This window comes from Lissotriton helveticus, chromosome 3_2 (assembly GCF_964261635.1).
Source record: "Lissotriton helveticus chromosome 3_2, aLisHel1.1, whole genome shotgun sequence".
In the NCBI taxonomy this organism is placed as follows: Eukaryota; Metazoa; Chordata; class Amphibia; order Caudata; family Salamandridae; genus Lissotriton; species Lissotriton helveticus.
In genome coordinates, this window is record NC_136062.1 from 490,782,238 (window position 1) to 490,795,639 (window position 13,402).

The 13,402-nt window shown below is 49.5% G+C and overlaps 1 protein-coding gene across 1 annotated transcript in view; it reads left to right on the forward strand.

Annotated features, from left to right (window-relative positions):
- Window positions 1-13,402, forward strand: part of MYBPC3 (myosin binding protein C3) — a 365,826-nt gene that overhangs the window by 302,342 nt on the left and 50,082 nt on the right. Inside the window, exon 24 of the mRNA XM_078684451.1 lies at window positions 7,380-7,575. Within this exon, the coding sequence (XP_078540577.1) occupies window positions 7,380-7,575 (196 nt within the window). The remainder of the gene's footprint in view (window positions 1-7,379; window positions 7,576-13,402) is intronic.

Here is a 13,402-nt window from a genome sequence, read left to right on the forward strand (position 1 = left end):
CCTGCAGAAGGTGAGCTGCTCACAGAGAGACAAAAAACCGAAACGTGTCCAGGTATATCTGAAGATGGAGTCGATGCCCATGCACACTACCACCTAAAGGAGGAGTCACCTACCTCGTGACTAGGAAGACTTCTTCAAAGAGAAACAAGTACAAACATCCGGACCCAACACTAAATGGCGATCTATGCATAGCGTGAGATTCTACAGCTCTACATGCCAAGAACAGATGCATACTGGGTAAGTAGCTTTTTCCTTCCTGTGGAATGCCCTGCATCTTGGCAAGGAGCTTACAGTCCCCCAAACTAAATTTTTAATCTCTGCCTGTGTTCAGGGTTTCAGAAAGGACATAACTATTTTTCCGTCTGCCAACTGTGCACAGTGATAGAAATTGGATCTTCTGTCCTCCGGGAAATGGTCACTGATGGCATTCCTGCAGCAGGGCAGAGCGTGCCAACTCATTCCTCAACAGTCCCTGATGGCATTCCTGTAGCAGGGCAGAGCGTGCCAGCTCATTCCTCGATCAGTCTCGGCGGCTTTAGCTCGTCCAGCAGTAGCCAGAGGATGGACTGAATCCAATCTTCACTGGGGATCGTCTGTACTCTACATAAACTCTTTTTTAAAGTGTAGATCTAGAAAGAAGCATTGGCAAAGATCCCTATTTATAGCTGCCAAGCTGCCAGGGACACGTGTGGCACCTTCAACCAGCTTGTAGCACAAACCGCCCTCTGAAGGGGGTTCCAAAGACTTCACCCTTGTTGTTTAGGATGTCACACATGGCATGGGCTAACCAGGCAGCTCAGCACACTGCTAGTCTAACACAAGCAAATACATCACTGCTGCAAATGCCACCTTTTGGACAGCTCCAACAGCGCCAAACACAGAAAGGGAGAAAGGCATGTCGCAGGACAAAGTCCATCCACCCTAGGACCCGGCACGATGGGTGGGCAGCCCATGACTGGCCTGCTCCACTGCCCTCCTCCGAGGTGCCCAGAGTGGACTGTGGTGACCAGGGTGCAAGGCTTACATGGGGGCACCATGCCCGCTGCTGAGGGCAGGGAACCGAGCTGGACAACACACTCCCTTTGCTAAGGTCAATGTCCCTATACTTGGTGTCAGTTCAGATGCAATGCTTTCAACACAAGTGGAACACTAGTGCACAAGGTGGGGCTGGTTCCTGTGAAAAATTAGGAAAAAACGCTTTCAGCCAGCAGGCGTTTTCACCAGACGGAGAATGTACCAGCAAAATAGGGGCCGTGCCGTTGATACAGGGATAGGACAGAAAAAGACAGCGCGTGCCATTGATACGTGGTTAGGGATAGGACAGAAAAAGACAGCACGTGCCGTTGATACGTGGTTAGGGATAGGACAGAAAAAGACAGCGCGTGCCATTGATACGTGGTTAGGGATAGGACAGAAAAAGACAGCACGTGCCGTTGATACGTGGTTAGGGATAGGACAGAAAAAGACAGCACGTGCCGTTGATACGTGGTTAGGGATAGGACAGAAAAAGACAGCACGTGCCGTTGATACGTGGTTAGGGATAGGACAGAAAAAGACAGCGCGTGCCATTGATACGTGGTTAGGGATAGGACAGAAAAAGACAGCACGTGCCGTTGATACGTGGTTAGGGATAGGACAGAAAAAGACAGCACGTGCCGTTGATACGTGGTTAGGGATAGGACAGAAAAAGACAGCACGTGCCGTTGATACGTGGTTAGGGATAGGACAGAAAAAGACAGCACGTGCAGTTGATACGTGGTTAGGGATAGGACAGAAAAAGACAGCACGTGCCGTTGATACGTGGTTAGGGATAGGACAGAAAAAGACAGCACGTGCCGTTGATATATGTCAGGGCTAGGGCAGGAAAGACCAAGTGCGGAAATATATCGAATTATATCTCTTAATCAGATTTTACCCAGGAGATTCCCCCCCCACCCCTCCTGAAAGTTGGTTGTGGGAATCGCAAGGAAGATAATGTTAAAACCAGGGCTGTGCCCCCATCCCAGTGCTTAATTTGTGAAATAATGAGTGTCAGAGCCCAAGGCCCTGCCCCGCCAGGCCCGTCCTGAGAAGTGCTGATACTCACTCTTCAGAGATGTGAGAGTCAGTGTGAGAGGGATACGCTGCTATGATTGTGAGACGGATGTGCCACTTTCATTGAGAGGGATGTGCCATCAATGAGAGGGATGTGCCCTGTCATTGTGAGAAACTTTTACACCAATCCTGGACATTCTATTCTTGCCAGGCTACAACATTATTGGATTGGACAGACCAGTTAATACTGGAGGTGGAGATGCTTGCATACATCGATCTAGTCTCCTCGTGAGACAGATTCACCTGGCTGCGATATCCACATTCGAACACCTAGACCTAGGAATCTGGAACAATGACAAAGTAATGTGTACACTCCACTCTACCACCCTCCTGGAGATACCCACGTGTTCACCGAACAAATGATGGCGTTCATTTCTATGAACGCCGACCAATCTCACAACCATATCTTCCTTGGGGACTTCAACTTGTGATGGAACAATGAAAATGATCCATTAGTAGCCACCTTCAAGACCTTCCTATTCAACTTGAATCTTACCCAATTCTGCTATAAGCCAACAAATATCAAAGGTTCCTCCCCAGACCTGATCATAGCCAAAGAAACATCATTCAACTTGACGATATAACACCTTGCGACTGGTCAGATCACCTCCTAATCTTATTTCGCATCATGGAAAAAATATTGATCGGACACGGTCAACATCGACAAAACAAACAATCATCCAGAGATCTAAATAGCATCAATGCAAATGATCTTACAATTATGAGCAATATTCTTCTTCAGCCGCCACACAACGTGACAAACCTGGATGAGCTCACCGACCACTACACTCACTTCATGACGGAGATTTTTAATGCATTCGCGCCTCTACAGCTCAAAAGAATCCCTAAAATAAATTCTCAACTTTGCATCAACAGCTCCTTTAACGAAGAACAACGTAATCTTAGGCTCACTGAAAGATCTTGGAGAACATCTCCTTCTCTTGCTAACCTTAAACGACTAAGGAAGACTCAAAATGCTTATAACAAACAAATCAGCCGCTCCAAAGCTGACCACTTTAAATCGCAAGTGGACATGGCCAAAAATAGACCAGAATTTTTTTTCAAAATGATCAAACAACAATTAAACCAACCCTCTATTCAACTCTTGTCACTTAAAGACTCAATTCCAAGCAATGAAGAAATCTCAACCCACTTCACTGAAAAAACAAAAAAGATCGAATTAGATCTGCAACTCTCCTTACCAAACTCTCCACTCCCGGTTCTCTGGTTCACCACAGTTGATCTCTCCTATGATCGCTCCAGCAGCCTTCACTCCAAAAAATGATGCTTTGTGGAATACCGTCAGACTTGCGGACAATCTTGAGCTGTTTAACATATTAACTCTTTTAAAGCCATCAATCCACCACAACGATCGTCTGCCCCACAAACTCCCTAAAGAGCTTACCTCATCCATTTTTCCTCTCTGGTCGAAGATTGTACATGCATCCCTCACGCAAGGCCTCATTCCTGACTGCCTCAAGATAGGTCGTCATCTCCATATCAAAGAAACCTACGGCTGGTTTATCTGATTCCAACAACTACAGACCTCTTTCTACTATCATGACTCTATCCAAACTTTTTGAGAAATATGTTCATACTCAACTCTGTAATCACATTGATCATTTTCAACTCCTCGACCAATACCATTCTGGCTTCAGATCGGGTCACAGTACAGAAACCGCATTGACTCACATTGTAGACGATGCACGTAGACTTCTCGACCAGAATGAACCGTGCCTGCTTATACCGCTGGATCTCTCCTGAGCATTTGATACGGTCAAACTTGACAAACTGGTTGACCTCCTTGAAACAAGGATGAGGTTATCAGATACAGTGCTAAATTGGTTTATCTTGTTCCTTCAAGGAAGAACCCAAAGATTAAAAGTAAACAATGACCTCTCCAACAGTACTCCCGTCTCTATTGGAGTACCACACGGTTCCGCTCTGTCTCCCACTCTCATCAACCTATATCTGGAGCCCCTCACCAAATTCTGAAGCGATCGAACAATCATTACCATATGTATTTGGATGATACCCAACTGTATATGGAAATTTCTTCTCCGGAAGACATTGCTACTCTCAACCTTGCTCTGTTTAAAACCCAACAATGGTTATCACTCAATCACCTGCTACTAAATTCACTCAAAACAGAATTCCTCTTGCTTGCCCCTCACAACCATACGGTGCCCCTTCAGGACTGGCTGAAACAGATTACAGCCCTTAACTGCACCTCCCATGTAGTTAACTTTACTAGATTGCTAGTCATAATTCTGGACAAATGCCTAACTATGCAGGATCACATCAGTGCTACAAGAGGAGCCAATTACCAACTCTGCACATTAAGGAGATCAAAAAGTTCCTGCCACCCTCTGACCCGCAACAAGATGTCCAGTCCCTGGTGATCGCCGGATTAGAATACGGAATCGAGACCTTGGCTGGTCTCCCCAAATCCAACCTGGCACCTTTAAGAGCCACTCTGAACTCTGCTGCCAGACTCATCACCGGCTCAAGAAAGCACGACCGCATCACACCTGATCTATGCCAACTGAATTGGCTGTGCATGAACGCTAGGATCAAGTGTAAGATAGCTTGCCTAACCCACAACGCTCCACCCCGTAAACACGCCCTCTTACCTAGCAGACAAACTAGAACTATCATGTGTGAATCGGGTTTTAAGAAGTACAAAACCTCTACTGTTGAAACCCCCAAAGTTCAAAAAGAAAAGAACTTACAACCACGCTTTCTCCCTTCTTGCACCGAGAATATGGAACGCTCTGCCGCCAGAAATCAGAACAATCTCCTCGTCCTCCTCCTCCAAAGACGAAGTCAAAGGCCTGCCCACGAACAGCCACCTGTGACATTAGTTCTGTAACTTCTTAAACCTTTGAAATGACCGTCATTGTCCTCCCCTACCGCGTTGCTATCCGCTCACTGCCCACTGTGCAGATGTCCCTATCCATTTTATGTTTGTATTCTTTTTGTAGTTTTCTAGGGTTTTTCTACCTGCTAAAGTTCCGCCAGCAGACGTCGTCGTACATTGCCCTGGTACCGACCGGGTCAGTAACTTTCGGCTCGATCATGATTTGAATTGTGTGTCAGTAGCTTGTTACATCACTTACATTTTGAGATGCAGCTCACGTCTCATGTGCTGCCTGTCCGTCGTTGCAAGCTACCTTGTGCTCATCACAATGATGTCCAGCTACCCTTGTCTGTAATCTGTTTTTACTGTTATTGCGTTGATTTCGACCATATCTTCCCACTCTAGCCTAACAAGCGGGGGACGATGTACAGCGCTCTGACACCCTGTCGGGTCATATTCGCACTTTATAAAACTTTTCAAATAAATAAATAAATAAAATATTCACTCCTTTCAGGCAGGCACGCAGCGCTGATTCTAAGGCTCACCCTGTCTCTGAGCCCTGATGCACCGGTCTAACCCTCCCCTCCACCCCCACAGTGTGAGACTCGGGCCTTGGAAACAGGGGGAGAGAGGGGTGCAGGGAGTCCTGGGAACAGGGACCCTGACAGGACCAGTGGGAGTACCCTGAGGTCTCGTGCAGGGTCTGGGTACCTCAGCTGAGCCGGATCCAACCTGGTGCTGATGTGAAGATGGGTCACAGCTCTGGGCTGAGATCAGGGGGGGACACTTTCACCAGCCCCCCCACCCTCTCCAGGGTGGGAGTACCAGCCCCTGGGGTGTGAGGGCCATCGAGCCCCGAGGTGGGGACGCAGAGACACCCAAAGACATGTCACTCCCACAGGGGTCTGCAAGACTTCATTCACATGCCCCATCTGTGGGGAGACCCCAGACCTAGGCCTCAACACTCTCATTGGAACAAGGCATGTCCAAAGGCCCCACCCACCCCCACAAATCCCTGATCTGTGAACAGACACAAAGGGGCAGACAAGGTCCACTCCAAAACGCCAAGAGACAAGGGAGTGAGTGGACGAGCGCTAAACCAACACAACGGGCACGATTCACAGAACTAACTTAAGACAAAATCCTAAACTTACTACCATTTTGGTATTCACAGAAGGCACTTACTCATTTCGGTATTCACAGAAGTTAGGACTCCTAAATGCCTTCTGTGAATACTGAAAGTCTTAAAGTTACGATTTTTCTCTGTTTAGGAGTAGTAAAGTTAGGACTCCTAACTTTAGGTTTCCTAAATGCCTTCCGTGAATACTGAAAGTATTAAAGTTAGGATTTTTCTCAGTTTAGGAGTAGTAAAGTTAGGACTCCTAACTTAAATGCCTTCTGTCAATACCGAAAGTCTTAAAGTTAGGATTTTTCTCAGTTTAGCAGTAGTAAAGTGAGGGCTCCTAACTTTAGGACCCCTAAACTGAGAAAAATCCTAACTGTAAGACTTTTGGTATTCACAGAAGGCATTTAGGGCTAGATGTAGGTAAATGGTATTTACCAATTTATAAATACCGAATTTTACCAATTCGGTATTTATGAATCGGTAAATATTAAGGGGGGAGATGTAGGTATTTCCAGATGTGGAAATACCGAATCGTTAAAATTCGGTATTTACCGATTCGGTAAATACCGAATCGGTATTTCCTATTGATTCCTATGGGCTGTGAAGCCCATAGGAATCAATGGGAAATACCGATTCGGTAATTACCGAATCGGTAAATACCGATTCCAGCAAGGGTGATGGGGGTGTCACTTTGACACCCTCTGGCACCCCAAAAATAGGCATGTGCGCCATGTGGCACATAGACATGCCCTAAGGGCATGTCTGTGTGTCACATGGCACAGGTGTGCATGCACACATGTGCATGCACACCTGGATTCGGTATTTTACCACCCAATTGGATTGGGTGGTAAAATACCGATTCTTAAAGCCCTGTGGCACTCTGACATGTGCCAGCTACATCTGCATTTACAGAATCGGTATTTTACCGAGTCTGTATTTACCGATTTGGTAATTTTACCGAATCGGTAAATACAGAATCGGTAAAATACCGATTCTGTAAATGCATGCCCTACATCTGAAAACCCTAATACCGGTCGGAAACGGCCAAAATCAGCCGTTTCCGACCGGTATTAGGGCTCTTACATCTGGCCCTTAGATCCTAAAGTTAGGACTCCTAACTTCTGTGAACTCCAAAATGAGTAAGTGCCTTCTGTGAATATGAAAATGGTAGTAAGTTTAGGATTTTGTCTTAAGTTAGTTCTGTGAATCAGGCCCAACTTTCTGAAAATGGATGACTGTCTGTGATGCACAATCGTTGTCTTTCTGTGTGCAAGAGACACATCTGTCTTCGTCTTACAGGGCAAGCCGAGACCCATAGTGACCTGGACGAAGGACGGGGCGCCCATCGACCCCAAGCAGGTGGGGATCAGGAACAGCGACTCGGACACCATCCTCTTCATCCGCAAGGCAGAGCGCCACAACTCGGGCCAGTACTCCGTGGCGCTACAGATCGAGAACATGGACGACCAGGCCTCCATCACCATCCAGATAGTGGGTAAGCGTCTGCAGCCCACCGGCGGGGGCAAGAGAACGTACGGCGGGCGGGGGAGGGGGCGGCACCGACAAGGGCAGACCAGAGGGAAGCCAGACAGGAGCAAGAGCGGTACGGCGGGTGTGGGAAGGGGAGCACCGACAAGGGCAGACCAGAGGAAGACAGGCGTGGGCAAAAGCAGTACAGCGGGCTGGGGAGGGTGGCACCAACAGAGGCCGACCAGAGGTAAGCCAGAGGCCCGACTGGCTGGGGCAAGAGTGGTACAGCGGGCAGGGGCACCGACAGGGGCAGACCAGAGGGAAGCCAGGCAGGGGTAAAAGCGGTACAACGGTCGGGGGACGGTAGCACCGACAGGGGCAGACCAGAGGGAAAACAGAGGCCCGTCTGGCTGGGGCAAGAGCGGTACGGTGGGTTGGGGCACCGACAGGGGCAGACCAGAGGGAAGCCAGGTGGGGCAAAAGTGGTACTGCAGTCGCAGAAGGGCGGTGCCGACAGGGGCAGACCAGAGGGAAGCCAGAGGCCCGCCCAGCAGGAGCAAGAGCTGTTCGGTGGTCGGGGGAGGTGGGCACCGACGGGGGCAGACCAGAGGGAAGCCAGGTATCCTGAAAACAGAGCAGGAGAAGGAAAGGTTGGTAAAATACAGTATTACAGAGCAAAGTGTGGTAAAAGAGAGGAATACAGGACAGGGAATTACAGTGGCTCCCTGTGCGCCTAAGAAGCCACTTCAAGATACTCAGTATCGTCCATAAGCTCCTTATGGGAACCGGTCCCTCCTACCTAGCAAAGAAACTGGTCTGGTACAACCCCTCCAAAGTTTTAAGATCTAGTTCTAAATGCCTCCTGGTCCAGCCAAGGGCCAGGACCACGAGAAATGGCTATCGTGCCTTTTCTTACATAGCTCCCCTACTCTGGAACAAACTGCCCCTCCATCTGTCGTCCCTATCTAACCATTTGGCCTTTCATAAAGGTCTAAAAACATGGCTCTTCCCCAATTAACTAGTGTCATTCTCTTTAACTCATGGTTGTCGTCTCTTTCTGCTAAGCGCCTTGAGACCTTTTTGGTGAATCGTGCGCTATATAAGAACTTATGAATATGACTATGACTATGACGGTGCAGAGAAACACAGCATTACAGGGCAGAGTGTGGTAAAAGACATCATTACATGGCATAGTGATGTAAAAAGCAGATAATGGTAAAGGGCTGACACTGACAATAGCAAAGGCTGAGTGGGAAAACGCTGAGAAACTGAACGGACTGAGAGCCATAAAAGACATGAAACAGGAAAGGACTGGTAGCCATACAGGGTTAAGAGCCATAAAGGGCGTGAAATGAGAAAGGACTGTGATTCCCACTGGGCTATAAAAGGACCAAAGCAGTGATTTATGTGTTGTCTGCATGTATACACCAGTGCTGTCACGATGGAGTATACATACCACCACCATGAAGGGCCATCCACCCGATCAAATGCGGGCGGACCCAGCAGCCCTGGGGATTAAGGGCCATTGGAGAAATGGCTACATGTCCTCCCTGTTAGACCTGGCACCTTGGCGTGAGTTTCCCTTCCACTTTTTGCTGTTGTGCCTCAGATGTTTTTGCTGGTGTCCGCTGCTCAGGGCACTGCGCCACGGCCAAACCGTGCCGCAGTGCAAGTGCTCCCTACTGTAAAGTGTACATGTGATTGATGTCCATGATTGGTTCATTGGATTTACTGTCAGTCCCCAGTAAAGTGCACCAGGAGTGCAGGGCTTGTGAATGCCAATACTGCTAGTGGGCCTGCAGCGCTGGTTGCGCCACCCACAGAAGCAGCCTTTTAAAATGTGTCTAGGGTCTGCCATGTCAGAACCTGCGTGCAGTCTGGTACTGTCATGCTGGCTGGGCAAGTGCACACACTTGCCAGCCCCTAAACCTTCCCTTAACTTCATATTAGTCACCCCTATGGTAGGCCTGAGAGCAGGGTGCATTGTAAGTGTAAGGTAGGACATGCTCTGATGTGTGTGGCATGTCCTAATAGTGAATTACAGCCAAATTCGTTTTTCCCTATTGTAAGGCTACCTGTTCCCTTTAGGCCAGATGGGCTGCTGGAATTATTACACTCTATAATCCCAGCAGGCTCAGGGAACATGGTAGAAATTAGTGTTTAGTATGCCTGAACTCAGAATAATAAAATACTTCTTTTAGTAAAGTTTATTTTAATATCCTGTGTTTGCAAATGCTACTTTTAGAAAGATAGCATTTGCTTGCCTAACCATTTCAGCCCGCCTCTGCGTTATGTGTATCTGACTGTCTGAGTTGTATGAGTGACAGGGCTGGGAGGTGACAGGTGGTGAATGGCAGGATGACACCTTAGTGGGAGGTGGGAGTTTCCCTGAACTATGCATCAGGCTGTGCTCTGCCACCACAATGCTGGCTCCGCCCCCCTGGGGAGCGACTGATGACTCAGCCTGCACCTGGCCCAGGAAGGGCGAAGCACTGTCAACAAGGTACTCCTGGCTGCCCCTGTCCCCACAATGCTGGCTCCGCCCCCCTGGGGAGCGGCTGATGTACCTGCCCTCACACTGAATGCAGAAGCCAGAAGTACCCACCAGAAGTGCTCAGAGGCTGAGAGCAGTTATGCAGAGGCCCCCCTGGCCAGTGAGAACAAAAGAAACTGGGTATAAAAGTAGGAGCCCTGCTCCTTGTAAATTAGAATCCTGTTTTACCACGAAGGACCTCTGCCCGACTAGAAGGAGAAGAGACGCTGGGAGGACTGGCCTGCTGCTTGCCTTGCTGAGAAAGGAGAGGAAAAGACTTGCTGAGAAAAGACTTTGCTATTTGTGCTTTAAACATTCTCCAAGGGCTTGATTGAGCTTGCCTCCTGATCTGGACCCCAGGACTAGTGGGTCCTTGGTGCTTTTGCTCGTCTTGATTTTCGAGCCGTGTGTTTCGCCGGAATTTCCTTTGTGGATTGTGATTCACGCCGGGTCGACAGCTGCACAGTCCGTGCCCTGTGACCCCGCTTCGCAATCCCCGAGGTTTTGCCAGGCCGCGCCGCCCTCGCTGAGGAGACCCCCGCACCGTCGTGCCAAGGGTCGCGGGCCGCGCCTGCCTGGCTGCATACGCCCGCTGGCGTCAAGATCCGAGAGTGCCCCCATAGTTGGAGTCGCACAAGCCTGTGCCGACTCTGGCCAAAGAAGAAGAAGAAGTGCGCCTTAAATCACCACCGGGCCCGGGGCCTGCAACTCCTTCTTTCCCCGTCATCGCTCCCTGCCTGGGAGCTGCGCAGAGAAGCCTCCGTGTGCCCGGAGCCCCCACGGGTGAGTAGAGCTGTGTGCTCTGTCAGTACTCCCCGTCAGGGACCCCGAGCTCCCCCCTACCTGCTGCACTGCTTCCAGAGCCCTCCCGCACCGCTGGGCCGGCCCGCCTTTAACTCTGTCCTCGAGCCGAGAGGAAGAGCCGGGGCCGGCACAGGCGTGCTCACGCCCGATGCGTGAGAGTTGGTAGGGGCTGTGTCAGTTTCACCCTTGAAGGCAGGAGAGGCGCTGCAAGGCACGCCGAAGGCCCGGGGAGGGTCCCAAAGCCCCAGAACAGAGAGAGACTATCCTTTGAAAGGGGATAACACGGAGAGAACACTTAAAGAACTATTTTTCTGAAGGAAAGCAATTGAATTATTTTTGAACCAGCAAACAACCATTGAAAGCTACAACTAAGAACCTTTGCCTATTTACAACCTGTGGTGCAACAAAAACGTTATTTGGTCTTGTGATAAGTCTGTTGAGTTACATATATATATTTTTACATAAAGAAGCGTATTTTTATATATTTACAGCCTGGTGTCCATTTGTGGGGGGATTGGTATATTTTACTGTGTGTGTGATTACAAATGCTTAACTGAATAACGCCTGAAGATTAGCCTTGGCTGCTCACGCCACGCACCTAGAGGGTGAGCAAGGGTAATTCTAAGGGGTCATCCTTTGCCCTGACTTAGAAGAGAGGGTCCCTGCTTGTCACAAGTGCATACTTGCGTCAACCAGAGACCCCCAATTCTAACATTGGACGCAGCGGTGAGGATTTGCGAATTTGCATTTGTAGTTGACGCACAGTGAATTGCTGATCACCACATAGTGAGAGCAGACCTATAACGCAGCCACAGGTTTCCATTTTTTTAATTTTGTGGAGACATCTGCCATTGTTGAAGCCATGCCTGGCTCACTCCCTGCTGGAAGGGCACCCTCTGTCATTTCTGGAATTGATGATGTGGATTGGAAACAAGGAGGCCTGGAGGGCTACAGAGTAGAGGATTTGAAAGCCTTCTGTATAAAATTCAGAGCTGCACACACTGGGTGCAAGAGGAAAGCCCACTACATCAAGGCGCTGAGAGCCTGGAAGGAGTCAAGAGATCCCCAGACTCCAGTGGATATCATTCCACCAGATGGCGCTGTGGAGCCCCCCAGAGGCCTGTCACCAGAGGAGCTGGCAGACAGGGCAGCAGACAGGGCGCATGCAATGGAGATGGCAAAATTGGCTGGACAAATGGAGATGGACAAGCAAAGATTGGTCATGGAGGCGCAGCAACGCCAAAATGAGCATAACCTGAGATTGAAGGAGTTGGAGCTGAGAGGTTTGGGAACAACTCCTTCTGGTGGCAGCACAACGCCGGTGCAGGTAGAGTCCAGGGTGTACATCCCCAAAGATGTAGTTAAGGAGTTCTTTAGGGGGGATGACATAGGACAGTGGTTTAGGGCATATGAGGTAGCCATGTCCTCCCACCGGGTCCCTGACAAGGATTGGGGAGCGGGGTTGTGGGGGAGGTTCCTTAGCGAAGGGCGGGACACCCTACTAGATTTGCCCACTGGAGAACAGAGTTCCTACCCCCGCATGAAAGAGGCCTTAATGACCAGGTATGGGCTTACCCCTTAAATGTATAGACAGAGGTTCAGGGGGTGTGCGAAGCGTCCTGGGACTACATATGTGGAGTATGTGACTTTTTTTTGCAGAGCACTGGATGGTTGGGTGAAGGGTAACAAGGTAAATGATTTTCAAAGTCTCTTTGATTTAATTGCATGGGAGCACTTGTCTGATAACTGTTTTCCTGAGTTACGCCAGCACCTGATTGATAGCAAGCTGTCCAACCCGAGGAAGCTTGCTGAGGAGGCGGACCGCTGGCTCAGCACCAGGGTCCACAAGGGTTCAGTGGGAGACTCCGCCAAGGGTGGGCAGGGTCCCCAGCAGAAGAGTGGGGGGGAAAGGGGTAAACAGAAAGGGTTCCCTAAAGGCCCCCAAAGTAATCCCCAAGGGGACCAGCAGCGAGGTTCTCAGCCACCCCCACCCCCACCCCCAAAGCAGAATGGGGCCCCGACAGGTAGGCCTGTTCCAAAGGGGCCCTTCAATTGTTTCAGATGTGGTGACCCGGGGCACATTGCCATTGACCCCAAGTGTCGCCTGTTTGGAAAACCAGCACCCACTGGTGCTCCACCCCTGCAAGTGACTAGTGTTCACTTAGGAGAAGAAGTAATGTTCCCAGGGGGTGGAGATCCTGTTCAGATGACCCTAGTCTCATTAGGAGACAGTGAAATGGTCCCTACAAACTACCTGCCCTCTAACACTAAGAAATATGGGCAGGTGGTGACCATCAATGGTAGGAAAGCTGAGGCTCTTAGAGACACAGGAGCCAGTGTGACTGCAGTGAGGCATCACCTGGTGTCTCAAGAGCAGGTTGTACCCCATGCCTACTGTAGGGTTATCAATGCTGATAATTCAGAGAGTCAGTGTCCGATGGCTCAAGTTCCCTTCGAGTGGGGGGGGGGTCTCTGGTACTCTGCAGGTCTGTGTGAGGAAAGCCATGCCTGTAGA